The 14,152-nt window shown below is 47.8% G+C and overlaps 1 protein-coding gene across 7 annotated transcripts in view; it reads right to left on the minus strand.

Moving 5' to 3' along the window:
• Nipped-A (Transcription-associated protein Nipped-A) overlaps positions 1 to 14,152 on the minus strand; it is a 361,163-nt gene that overhangs the window by 72,217 nt on the left and 274,794 nt on the right. For all 7 annotated transcript variants that reach the window (XM_055075904.1, XM_055075900.1, XM_055075899.1 and 4 more), the window contains 2 exons: positions 11,142 to 11,348; positions 3,031 to 3,200 (listed from right to left, as the gene is read on the minus strand). In XM_055075904.1, the coding sequence (XP_054931879.1) occupies positions 3,031 to 3,200; positions 11,142 to 11,348 (377 nt within the window). The remainder of the gene's footprint in view (positions 1 to 3,030; positions 3,201 to 11,141; positions 11,349 to 14,152) is intronic.

The raw sequence follows: 14,152 nt of genomic DNA on the forward strand, positions 1-14,152 counted from the left end.
CCTCAGTGTGCTTGTTACAAATACAGTTTTAAAATATTTCTTCGAATACAAGATCACCAAGAAGGTGCAAAAGAATGTTGAAGTTCTAAATGCACGGTGTTCTATGGACAAGAGGTTAAGAAAAGGTAAATACTTCCTTATATCGAGGTTTAACTGTACATTAAAGCACTGGTGTTGCACTCTGACCAGTCCTCTGCGGTGCTTTTGGCTGGAAGTGCTGTGGTACTGAAGACAGCCAAGGCATTTGGTTGGCCGACACATTCACTAAAGCAACACAGAAGTGTTTGTTCACTGTCTTGGCTACAAAGAAAGACACAGGAATGTGGCCATTTAAACTGCAGTCAGATACAACATTAGAAAAAGGGGGCGTTTACTCCTCCGAGGCAGATGCACACAAGCATCCACCAATGGGTGCGCACTCTGGACCGACGTCATAAGCCGGACGGCCGGTGACCCCGCCGTCGGAGAAGATGGCCGCCCGGGCTTCGAACTGGGCCAAGTCGCGTCAGCTGTGCGCGTCAACGCCTCGTCACAGCGAATTCCCAAACTGTTTGTGATTGTCTATCATGCCGGAAATATTACTGTGAGCTTACGATGCAGCGTGCCGCTTGCGTTTATTCTAAGCCATGATCCGGCGAAGAAACATTGCAGCGAGCATCGCTAACGCTGCACTACGCTTTGCCTGAAAACAGGATCCCACGGCGACCGCTGCAAACACACATCCTGCCTGTTTGTTCCATGTCTTTTTTATTTCGCTCCCAAGTGAAGTTACGACAAGAAAAGTTTGCCAAAGTCTGGTGCCTACTGTCAGCGGCGGGTGTGTTCGTGTACTGTGTCGCTGCGTCTCTTGTCGGATGGAGTGAAGTGATGGAGCAAAACCATTCTCGGGAGAAATGAGAAAAGCGTGCGCGCGTGAAACAAATCTACAAGCGTCTCAACGGAAAATATTTGCAAAATAAGCCTCCAACGCAAAGATTTGTCGCCGTCACTTAGTGTGAACGATCGTTGTCAGCAGTGAGATAGCCGAGCGTCTAATGGCGGTGTTCGAGCGTTGTGTAGCACCGTCGATTGATTGCTTTCCATCAGTGCTCACCCCGCATGCAAGCGTTAGAATGCGTGCTGTGGCACAGTCACGCATAAGTTGTGTTGCCAGCGTTCGATATGGTTTCCCACAACATAGCTTTGCACTGCTTTTCGATTCTCGTGATATGTTGCAATTAAAAATTCCCAAGACAGTGTTACGAGAAAGGTAAAAAAAAAAAAAAAGAACATACGGGAAGGTAGACACAGCAGCTTGTGAACCCGCTCCTATAATACCTCTACCCGCGTCTGTTTGTAAAGTGTGTATGTTTTCTTGCGTTTGTCAATTTTTTTTTATTTCCAACATTTCTTTATATTTGAGTTTCTTTTAGTTTTCGCGTTTGTGTGTGAATATGTGCCTGCTTCCATGCGTGTTTGCGCTTACTCTTATTTCAGTCCTTTTATTTTATATTAGCATTTGTTTTTGCTAGTTTCCTTTCTGCAAAGTCTTTACACATTTTCATTAACCAATCTCATTCAAAGCACTAACTCCTCTAGACTGCAGGGCATGCTGCCTCTGAATGCATGCTGCCTCCACGGTCGACACACCATAGCACTGGCCTTCCGTCAGGCAAATCCCAGGGCACAAACATAGCACCATATATGCTTCGAGAACTCGTTAGTGACCTTCTCGACCGTCGGTATCTCATTGCGGTGAAAAAATGGCTGTGGCTTAGCTAAGGTTAAGCCCAGGATGCGAAGCATACTAGCCTTTATTTTAGTTGTTGAACCACTGTTTAGCCTGGTGAACTGCTGTTGCTTGGCTATATTTGGTTCGGCTAGACGAAGAAACAACTCATGCAGGCGAGCGCACGAGCTGAGACCCGGCTATGTAGCTACGCGGCCGCAAGCGAGCGCACGAGTTGAGCCTCCGCTTTTGCAGCTGTTATGACGTCATATGGTAGCTATGCGGCCGCGCGCGGCGCAGCAAGGAAGAGCGTGGTTGTGCGGCTAGTATGCTTCGCATAAAAATTGTGCCTACGACCTCGGCGCGCACAATGTGTCATACTTCGTGCCGGGTGTGTTTCTCTCCACATTTCGTGGGCACTTTCGCGAGGGCGTCGACAGTTTGCCACTCGAAATATGTGAAGCTTTGACTTCCCTCCTCACCTTGAACACTGTGCTTTCGCTGACACCGAGCATCTTGAGTTTGTAATGGTTGCGATAAATGTATTGTTTGATATAAGTACTTGTTCAATAGCAACTGATTCATTTGAAGCTCGGAACAGGAGTAGTAAATGTGCCGTGTACATGTAAACAAGCGCAAAAGCCATGCAGAGCTGCTCTTTCTACTTTTGTCACTTGCAATGAAGCTAAAGAGCAGACGACGGGCAGCGTTGTGGAAGGCACGGGGTTATTTTTCCGTCACGATCCGGCATGTGCTGTAGCACATGAGAGCTCTACTAAGCCAGTCATCAAAATACAAAAGTCTTTATTTATACAGAAAATTGCGCATTTCAGAAGCAAGATTTTTTGAGTGGGATTATTTTAGTCGTGGAGGCAATCGGACGTTGCGCTTCGGTCATGTGGGCGGGGCCTCCCCTTTTTTCTTAAGTTGTATCCGACTATAGTAAAAAGGGGTATAACAAAGAATGCCTCATCCATGTCTTCGTAAGCTGTGCATGCCCAAACCAGGTGTTGCCTTGAAAAAAAGAAAGCACCTCGTTAAAACACTGGCTGCCCATTGATTCTAGAAACGTGAAAACATGGGACATGAAGGACGAAAGACGCAGAGAAAGAACAAACCCCAACTTGCCCAACCTTCAATACTGCCACTTGGTTGAGGCTTCCCATGCTTACCCGTAGTTAACGTATGCTTGGCTACTGGCATCACAGTGTTTTCTTGGATACACAAATGGGTCCTTGGAACATGCATTTACGCCCACAATTTGCACAACTTTGTGTCAGCAAACGCACAGGCATGCCCTGTGCATAACGTGCATGGCATACCGGCTGAGCGAGTCCAGGCAGACGTTGATGAGGCCATGCTTGCGTGCAACCTTGCCGTAGTGGATGATGGATTGCGCTGACGCGTGCACTCCGAGCATGGATTGGTGCTGGTTGCCGTGCGAATCGGGCACCAATGGCGGAGGAGCATTGTCGAAGTGGGTCACAATAGCCTGCAACATGAGACGACGGCATCGCTGTCAAAAAACCTGCCAGTACAGTGATAGTAGTTCCTGAAGGCAATCCTGCCGACCCTTTACAATCCGTGAATTCAAGCACACAATGCCCTGAGCCTTAAATAATAAACGGCTTCTTTTTTTGGTGGCTGTATGTAATAGCAGTATGAGGAGTCAGTTGGTACCTAATGAATGTTTGTAATACAGTTGACCAAATTTTACAAGATAATTCTTAATTCTTACAAATTAATTTCTTAAATTCCTAGTTTCTTAAATTATCTTGAAATTCTTACAAGATAATTTATTTTGAAATCTTCATAGCACTAGCTCCACAGATGTAGACTTCATAGCATAAACATCTGATTATCAGACCCTGTGTGCAAAACAAAAAGCTGATTCTATATCTGGACTCAATATTCATCCAGTGAAGTTAATTTTTTGGCTAATTTGATACCGACTGAAGGTCCCAGCCAACATCCATACATCCTAGAGATCACAACATTCGTTATCTTGATCAAGAAATTGGCCCTTGATAAATAACTTCAGGTTCATTTACCAGCATGTACACGCCTTACCCCAATCGTGACCACAGCTGCTATACCTCTTTCGAGTGTGTTAGGGGACAATGAATGTGTTGAAGACACATTGTTTTCAGCCCAAAACATTAAATCTTGGCACAGCCAAGAGGAAAGCACAAACACCAGCTCACAATGAGTGATTACCGTACTTATGAGCGGCATGCGAATAGAAAACGAATCGAATACTTAGCTTGAAACCTTGCATCGAATAACGAATAATGATATGCAGATTCATTTATAAGCAAGTACAGGATTTGTACAAGCTTTGAAGGCACAAATTCAAGGGTTTTTAAGGACTTTCAAGGCCCACAAAAGTTCTTTTCAAGGACTCATTTCAATACTCAATTTACCGTAAAAACTGGAATATAGCTCGAACTTTTTTTCAAAAAACCATCGCGAAAAGTCGACCCTCGACTTATATACCGGACATTGGCGGAAAAACTACGGAAGTGTTGCAACAATGGGCGGATGAAGTAAACAGCTGCCATCGCCATCAGCAGCAGCGCGGCGTGGCGTGGCGACATTGTATAGCACCGTCATTTTGCGTTTGCATTGTTTCACATTTTGTTTAAAAATGAGCGGAAGCCGACGGCAATTCACTGTCGCCTTCAAGAAAAAGGCGATCGAGTACGCGGAAGCTAACGGCAACCTGGCGGCACAGCGCGAATTTGGAGTGTTGGAAAAAAGCATTCGCTACTGGCGGAAGATAAAGCAGCTTTTGGTTGCTTGCAGCAACCAAAAGAAAACTTCATTTCGTGGGCGGACTGCAGCGTATCCAGAACTGGAAAACAAGGTTGCGGATTTCGTCCGGGAGCTTCGTGTAAGATCGCTGCCTGTGACTGCTGAATCCATCCGTTTTAAAGCGGTAGAGATCGCGCGTGCCTCTGGACTGACGAGGGCGCAATTCAAGGGCTCGCCATCCTGGGTGCGGCGTTTCATGAAGAGGAAGGGCTTTGCACTACGGCGCCGTACTTCTGTGTGCCAGAAACTGCCAGAAGAATTCGAGGACAAGCTAATCGAGTTTCAGCGATATGTAACTGCGCTTCGGCAGCAACGCGACTACATGATAGGACAGATAGGAATCGCCGACGAAACGCCAGTGTGGTTCGATATGCCCTCAAGCCGGACTGTTTCCGAGAAAGGAGCCAAGCAAATCAAGCTTCTAACAACGGGCAACGAGCACTCCGGTTCACTGTGATGCTCGCATGTACAGCTGATGGGAAGAAGCTGCCCCCTTTCATCATTTTTAAAAGAAAAACATTGCCGAAAGAGGAATTCCCACGCGACGTCATCGTCCGGGTTAATGAAAACGGTATTATGAACGAATCGTTGATGCTGGAGTGGGTCCGGCTCGTCTGGAAGCGGCGACCTGGTGCTCTCTTTGAGCGAGCGAACATGCTCGTTCTGGACTCATTTCGAGGCCACCTCACAGCCAACGTAAAGCGGGCCCTGTGCGATGGCAAGACGGACCTCGTGGTCATCCCTGGTGGACTGACATCTGTGCTGCAGCCACTAGACGTTGTGCTAAATAAGCCGTTTAAAGGTAGAGTGCGCGAACTCTATAATGAATGGATGCTGGGCGACAACCCGACTACCCCCACCGGCCGCCTGCGACGTCCACCGCTTGCGACTGTTTGTGGCTGGGTGTCGTCGGCATGGAAATCTCTCCCCGAAGAGATGGTGCACAAATCTTTCAGAAAATGCTGCATAAGCAACGCGCTTGACGGCACGGAGGACGATGCTCTATGGGACGTGGGCAGCGAGAAGCACTCGACATCGGACTCTAGTTCGGACGACTCTGATTTGGAGTAGCGCTTGCGCACTTTGTGTCCTTCTGTGTACTGCACATCCGGCCAATTTTTAACAGCATCGCGCGACCATCGACCCGCGTGTTTGTCAGCACCTTATCACGGCAAGGAGAGGTGAAATAGCGAAAGTAAGCGGATGTGTACACATGGGCGTATCTCGTTTGTTTCGCCGCTCAGCGCCGTTAGTAAGGTGCTGACAAGCACGCGGGTCGATGGTCGCGCGATGCTGTTAAAAACTTAGCCAGGTGCACATGCGAGCAGCATTTAAATAAATACTGTCACCATTGTGCAACCGGCTGAGTCGCATTTGTTTCAAGGTAAGGGTGTCTTTCAGTACTTTTGCCATAGAAAAATATTTTTTTCATTTTTAGGATTGGTTAGTTGGGGGGTCGACCTATATTCCGGTCCGACCTATAGTCCGGTTTTTACGGTAGTACCCTTTATAGCAAAACAAATTTTTTAAAACACGCTGCAACAAATTTATTGAACACTAAGAAAAAGACGCACTTACAGACTAGACTAGTTTAATACTAAACTAAGACAGGTCGTAACAAGCGTTCATGAAAGCTCCTGAAGCCTTGTGATTATTTCTTGCTTGATGTTTAGAAGTTCTTCCGTCGTGCTTTTTGCCGTTTTTCCTTAGGCAATTTGACTTCACAATGTGCACGACGTCGCCTGTCTCTTCTGCTTTCTCAGCCAAGTTGTATGCTGAAGCTGTCGGATCAGCAACAGTTGCTTCAAGTCTTGCTTTCTTTCGCTTTAAGGTATCAATTTCTTCCTCAACAAGGCGCCTCTTTGACTCCGTTGCTTCTTCAAGTTGCGCCTTCTTCAGCGCCTCCAGATATGCAATCCAGTCTTTGTACTCATCATGGCTAAGCCACGATCGCTGGAAATTGCACTTCCCGGGCAGTACGCGCACACACAATTACCTCCACGTCCAGCGCGTGCCGCAATACACGTGCTCTGAATAAGCCAACAGGATGCGATTAACAAGCGGTATGAGGACGGCAACTATAAGAAGTGCGCGACCGCAGCAAAAAAAAAAAAAAAACAACAGCATGGAGGACGAACACCCCAACCGGACTGGATTTTCTTGGCTTGGATCAGGAGGCAACCCTCGCTTTCAATGTGGCGAGTTGATCAACGGGCAATCGCTGAACGGTGCCAATGACTATCATCACGGAATTCAAGGGTTTTTCAGGCACCACTAAATATTTCCAGGTTTTCAAGGCCTTGAAAATCACATCTTCAAATTCAAGGGTTTTCAAGGTTTTCAAGGACCCGTGCGAACCCTGCCAGTTATTTTAGCATGTTGGAACATTGCAATTACATAGTCACCAGTATAAAAATTACACTGGTAAGCTGTCACACTAGAGCATTCTAACGCGATAGCGTTCAAGGCTCGTGTCACAGAAAATCTGGCGTTGGCGTCCGGCATCCAGCATCGGGCGTCGTTTTGGCAAAGAAATTTTCGAACCACCCATACCCAGGCCCTCCATATGGCGAAAGAAAGTTACTGAACTAATTGTATTTCTGAAGCTAAAATCTGTAAAAAAAATTGTAAGTACGACATACACACAACCTATAAATATGATAATGTCGGATTGTAAATTGAATTGTCAAATACATTCTTTATTTCGGGAAATCCTCGGCGAAGAAGGCAGGAGAGGCTGCGCAACTGGCTGGGTGGCACTAGACGATTCTTGGTCTTACATAATAGGTCCGGTCTGAGGAGCCCCCACTTCTCAAGTATGTTTTTTATTTCGGAAAATCCTCGGCACACGCACACACACGCAGTCTGCGTTCCATCCCACCGCACCACACGTGGCTTGCTCCACCGATTACTTCATTCACTTAGTTCGTTGTCGGCACTCCCGCACGCCGACCGCACACACACGCCTTCCATGTTCTCCCTGCCCACCACATACAGTTGCCTACTGTCTCGTGCCCGCGACTCTACGCCACCTGGCTTCGGCCCAGTACCCTCACTGAATGTATTGTTACACACAAGGTGTTTAACGCAAAACCAGATTAATCTTGTTGATAGGCGTGTTTCTAGAGTGGTCCCGACGCAGCTTGGCTAATGTTGTTCTCTTCTTTCTCCCACCTGGTTGTCTGCGCGGCAGCCGTGGTTCATGACAGAGCTCGTGACATTTCCCCGCTGGCAGACAAAGCCTGCCGGGCGAGTCAGTCATCTTGTGGACTGTAACGCCTCAGATGCACGACGTGTGTCACTTCAGCCTTGGCCGAGCGTCGTCCACTGCTCGTGAGACGCGCAATGCGATAGTTTCCTTCGCTGAGGCGCTCCAGAATAACGTAGGGGCCAACGTAGTGGGCGAGAAACTTCTGGCACAAGCCACGCTTCTGCAACGGTATCCAGAGCCACACAGGGTCACCAGGGTCGAAGTAAACGTGGCGGTGACGCCCGTCATAGTGTATCTTGGACCGGTCCTGCGATGCCAGGGTGCTTAGCCTAGCGAGGCGTCGCGCTTCTTCTGCTCGACAGAGGATCTCATTATTTGATTCGTTGTCATGAGTGAAATAGGGAAATATGGTGTCAAGGGTGTAGTGCGGCGGACGAGCATAAAGAAGGAAAAATGGTGAGTGACCAGTAGTCTCGTGTCTCGCGGTATTGAAGGCATAGGTAATGAAAGGCAAGATACTGTCCCAATTCTTGTGTGCTGAATCGACGTACCTGGACAGCATGTTGGCAAGCGTAGTTAGTGCGCTCGACCAGACCATTAGTTTGCGGATGGTAAGGCGTAGAATGGCGGGAGCTACATGAACACAGACGAAGGGTTTCTTCAACTATGTCTGCGGTAGACTGTCACCCACGATCGCTGACTACTATGCTAGGAGGTCCGTGTCGGAGCATAACGTGAGCCAGCAAAAAGATAGAACGACAGAAAGCTGAGCTAGTTGGTAAGGATTCATTATGCAAAAAAGAGGTGAGGCGTGCAGTCAGGACACAACAGTAGAGAAGTGTTCGTGTTGTCCACTTCTCTGATCTTGTGTCCTGTCCGCACGCCTCACCTCTTTTATGCCTAAAGAAGATAGAAACTTCTGTAGCTGTGGCCGATGGCAACGTGGCGGTCTCACAATGGCGGGTAAAGTGATCTACGCAAATGATAACCCAACGATTGGCCATGGAGGATCGCGGCAAAGGGCCCAGAAGATCTATACCAACTTCCTCAAAGGAGATGCTAGAAGGGGGAATTGGTTGAAGCAAGCTGTGTGGCACTTGTGGCGGACGCTTGTAGCGCTGGCATGCTTGGCGCCGGCTACAGTACCTAGCCATATGGCCAGGCATGCTGCAGAAGTAACACACTGGCAAAGGGCCAACTTCAGAATGCGGATTGAAGTATTCTGCCGAAGACATCGGTTGAGGGTAACAACGCTCTTCCCCTTGAAAGTCGTAGGTAGCGGCAAGTCTTCGCGGACGAAAGTTGCGTGGGCGTGGATCAAAACGTTGAGGGGGTGAATCATTGCATGGTGGTTCGGTCGTGCCGTACTACGGTTAGTCTCTGGAGCCGTTACGATCCATGACGTTCGCCGAGTGCTTCCAAGTAGCCGAAGGGGGTTCCCAAAGAGTGTTTCGGAAAATGGAGGAGCTGCAACGTGGTGCCGCATAATGTGCCTGTTCATCATGCCGCTGGAGCTCGTCGTGGACTATCTGGCGGATGGCGCACGAAAGGTCTGGGTACAGAGGACTCGTGTCAACACTTGCTATAGTCGTTACATTGGCCAGCCGTCCAAACTTTGGTATAATTCGGCGAGTCTTCAGCGCCTCGAACGTATGGCCGTGCCGTATCAGTGCTGATACAGTGTTAAAGTTCTCTTTACCAATGAGGAAGTTGTCCACATCTTCCGCTATTCCTTTTACGATGTGCCCCACTTTATCTTCCTCTGTCATTTGAGGGTTGATGGTTCGGCACAGCTACAAAAGATTCAGTGTCATCCACGCTTTTTTATGGAATGCATATCAGACAGTGAGGCCTTCCATGTTCTTGGAGCAGGATGGTTATTTGCTTTTGTCGATAACAAATGGGTGCTTGCAGTGACAAGTACTCCGCTTATCTTTCCTCCATGGCATGTCCTGCCCTTCAGATTGAATGTCTTGCTTGGCAGTATCGGCCAAAACAATTCCATATTGGTAGTGTTGAATATTTTCAAAGGGGTGAGAATGATTTCAACCCATTAGGAGAAGTGCACCAGCAGGGGCATTTTGGTGCAGTGTTTGATATATCAAATGCAGCGGTGAACAGGAGTTCCACACACATGTGGTACAGCGCTATACTTTTGCATAGCATTTCCAAGGCGATGTTGTACACTTGTTCGATATGGGCAATAATTAGATATATAGCAGACACTCGTTAATTCGACTCCACTCCAAACCCAAGGTCCTGACAGGCGCTTATACATTTCTACAGGCCTAAACTTCCGTTATTTCGATCTCAACATTGGCCTTCACCAAGTAACTCAAACTTGACTGGTCAGCCTCGCTGCAATACAGTTGTGTTATGCGGTAAGCATAAAAAGATTGGAAAGGCGCCATTGTTATGTGACATATTATGCGTTCGTGCATGTGCACATGCTATCTCTGGTTACTGTACGAGCACCTATATGCTAGAGAAGAATACTGCCAGCCATTCAAAGCTGTTTCCAACGTTTCTGTACTGAATTGAGCCCTCGTTTCACCCACCAAGAGTGCCTCGTACAAGAGACCGTTAACAGGGCGTAGTACCCATTTGTTAACTGTATATGCGCATGCATGCACCGTGCAACATTAAGTGGAGAAAAATCAACCATGTTTTGGGAAAGCTAGCATAAAGGAACACGGTAAGACAAAACTCAGTAAGTCGAGGGGACGTTTAGAGCCAACAACAGAGCACAGATTAATCTAAAGACCTGAAGGCCTGCCAGTGAACTTATTAGGCGTTTGAGTGCTGGTATCGTGATTGGAGATGGCACATGTGCGTTAAGGAACACGTGCTATGTCCCTTAACAGTGGCACCTTTTCCTGCTAGGTATGCTTCACCAAATGACATGACTCTTATGTGATAAAACTAACTTTAAAGGCAATTACAGCCAAGTGAACCAACTGTGCGTTCAACTTTTTTTTTCGGTCTTCTGTGTAGTTAGACCGACCGGATAATTAGAACAGTTTTGTCAGTCCTGTCGGGATCGAATTAATGGAAGTCGACTGTATCCAGGTTTGATATATCTCGGATCGGCTGTTAACTGCAAAAGGGACCCCATCAACAAAAAAATAGGGGGGGGGAGGGGGGGGGGGGGGGCTTCACGTCCTCAGGCATCCATTCAATGTAAAGACTCAAGCGCCTGCAGCAGATGACTAAGAAAATTTATAGCAGCTCCTTTGTCTTCGATCGGCACATGCCATGACATGCGGAGGTGTGGAGCCTTCATTCTTGCATTCAAGGATAACATTCATTGCATTGCTTTACGTTTGCATTCAAGCTTCGTTTTTGCATTCAAGCACAACTTGGCACTGTTAACAACAGGTGTGTAGAGACAAAGAGTAGCCAAGAGACCTGGTAGTGATGCTGGCGCCAGGTGAATATATCACTCCAGTGGGAGAGGTCGTCGGCCAGCACGGCCAAGCGGTTGCGCCACGTCTTGACAATGGCCCGCATGTCGTACACGCTGGTCGGGGCATTGCGCCCGGCGGCTGAACCGGTGGGTTGCAAGGTCTGGTGGATCTGTGCAGCCTCCTGCAGCTCCATGATCTGCTGGGCCGCCTGAGCACATGCACACAGAGTAGCCTTAATAAAGGGGCGCAAAAGAACAACACTAAATCACTTTATATTGGCAACCTATCAAAACTTTTATTTTCATTCATTTGGCAGATGTAATTAATGATTTGTTGTGTGTTTGAGTAACTCTGGCACTATTCTGTTGCTACAGAATTGGCAGCTATGAAAAGAAAAGGAGGTCGGAATACAAGATTTACTGTATTTACTCTATTCAAACACACAACCGTTTTCCGCGACCAAAAAAAAAAAGAAGGAAGAAAGAAAACCTAGATTGTAACGCGCACTCGTTTTCAATGACAAAAGCATAAATAAATAAAAGAGTACAATATTGCGGAACCTCGTGCTTTCATATAGAAATACTATTTTCTCTCATTTGGAAAAAACTGATTTATTCCCAATACACTAAAGTTGTGCTGAATAAAAACACAAATGGAAGCGGCATACCTTGCCGCCAAGATTTTCACTGCGCTGGTACGAGTTGCATGGGGCGATAGATATCACTCTTATCGCTATCGACCGACCAAAGCACTTCATCCTTCATGCCGCCTATGGCATTCGAAATCCCGCACTTTTTAAAGGCCTTGTTAACCATGGCAGACGGGATTGTGCGCCATGCATCTTTCACCCATCCAGCAAAGTCCTGCAGCGAGGCACGCTTCATTTTATTGGCGGGCATGAATTTGTGGCAGCCACTACGAAGCTATTCAGTGTAGAGTGCCCCAATTCTATCTAAATTAATTGGCTTGTTCAAACAAACATAGAGCGGCTCGAGCTGCGATGTCATGCCACCAGGTACCACGACAAGGTCGGCGTTGCGTGCAGCCAGCTTGTCCTTGATGCGCTGGTCAAGGTGGCACCTGAGCACGTCGAGCACAAGCATCCCATGCAGACCCAGACTGCCGCCGAGTCTCCTCCACCAAATGTTATCAATCCAGTCAGCGACCAAGTCCATGATAGTCCAGCCTTTTTCATTAGCGCGCACAATCACGCCACTCAGAAATACGATTCCTTTCGGGAGCATCTTCCATAGATAAGATACGGGGGGCCGCTTGTGCCCATCCGTATCGCAACAGAGCATTGCGGTGACTAGCTTTTTCGTGGCTGGAAGACAAAACGCGCACTTGCTTCGCCCCCTTCTTTTTGACGGTTGTGGTGGCAGGCATTTTGGCATTTCCAATCTGTCCGAAGTGGTAGCCGTGTCTATGGTGAAACTTCAAAATGTACCGCTGAAAACTGCAATTTCTCTTCATATTCTCCCGGCGATTTTTGTCATATCCCTGTCCGCCTTCGAAGAGAAAAGCCTTTTCTTTTCATAAAATTTGATAGCCAGCACCTGCTTGCTTAGAAGTCACTCCACATTAGCCCTTTCTGTAGGGCTAACTGCATCGCCCATACTTTGAGCAGATCGGTCGTCACAGGCCGCTGTGCTGCTTGCTGCTCTTGCATGTATTCTGAGAGCAGCTCTTCTATTTCGGCGAAGCGGCCCTGCTTAGGTCCACTGAAACCCTTCTTTGTTGCTTTGCTGGCGAAAATATTCTCCTTCTGTTTGCGCCAGTCCCGCACGCAAGTTTCAGGAATTCCGAACGCCTGTAATGGGGCCCGATTTCCGTCCGTCTAACGCGAACTTTTTTTCTGATAAAACGGGTTCAAAAATTGCATGCGCATTAGAATTGAGTATGACCCTAAATCTGCGTTACCATATCGCCATCGGCATTTCAAAATAGAGCCTCATAGGCACTTCGAGCCTAGCTGCTATTGGCCTCGAGCTCCACCACTGGAAAAGCTGGCGCCACCGTCGGCGTGACGTCCTATTAGGGATCACGTGGACATAGCGGCTGCGTCGGCTGCTTCGGGAGCGCCGAAGCGAGCTGAAAATGAGAGCTTAAATTCCCTCGTACGCTGCGGTCCTAATTTAGTGGCGAGACTTTCCCGCTTAAAGTGTCTCCTTTACAATGCTTGAAAGCACTACAGTAGGTAGTGGCTGCCTTTGAAGGCGCGCAACATGGTAGACTACTGCTCGGTGCCGCAGTGCCGGACGTACGCAACGGAGCCCCATGTCAGCCTTATTCACACGTAGCTGCAGGACAAGAAGCTGCGTGAAGCTTGGCTCGCGAAACATAAAACCGACAAACAGTCGTCCTTATTCACACGTAGCCGCAGGACAAGAAACTGCGTGAAGCTTGGCTCGCGAAACATAAAACCGACAAACAGTCGTCGGCTACAACTCGGGTATGCAGCAAGCACAGACGCGAGGAAGATTTCTGCTACGGCGCCGGGTCTGCGATGTTCGGAAAACGCGCATTGAGACGCTCGCTCGAGTCCGCTGCCCGACTAATGTCATGACGGTTTGGTCTATGAACTTGTTGATGCTATAGATACTGGCAAGTTCACTGGAGTGGAAAGGGAGCGGTAAGAAGCACATTAAAAAAGAAAGCATGACGTATGGTCATGTTTGTGTTACAAACTAATGCACTGGATTACAAAAAAGCGGCAGAGCGAAATCGGACGCTGAGAACACCGATAAACATACAGTGCGACGGAACTCGAGAAATAATGTTGAAACGTCCAAGAATTTAGAAGAAAAAGAAAAGATTGAATCGTCGCGACGGCACATCACAGTCCCCGAAGGCGTCAAAGTCTCTACAACGAAATTATTTTTGAACAGCTCTGATAGCGCCCACGCAACAATGGTTGCTTGTATACTGTCAAATGCTCATATTCTGCAGCCTAAAGCTCATGACACGGTGCGAAAACGCGCACGCGGCGAAAGCGAAACTGCGCGGACAAGC

The sequence above is a fragment of the Dermacentor andersoni genome, chromosome 2 (genome assembly GCF_023375885.2).
Source record: "Dermacentor andersoni chromosome 2, qqDerAnde1_hic_scaffold, whole genome shotgun sequence".
NCBI classification, from domain to species: domain Eukaryota; kingdom Metazoa; phylum Arthropoda; class Arachnida; order Ixodida; family Ixodidae; genus Dermacentor; species Dermacentor andersoni.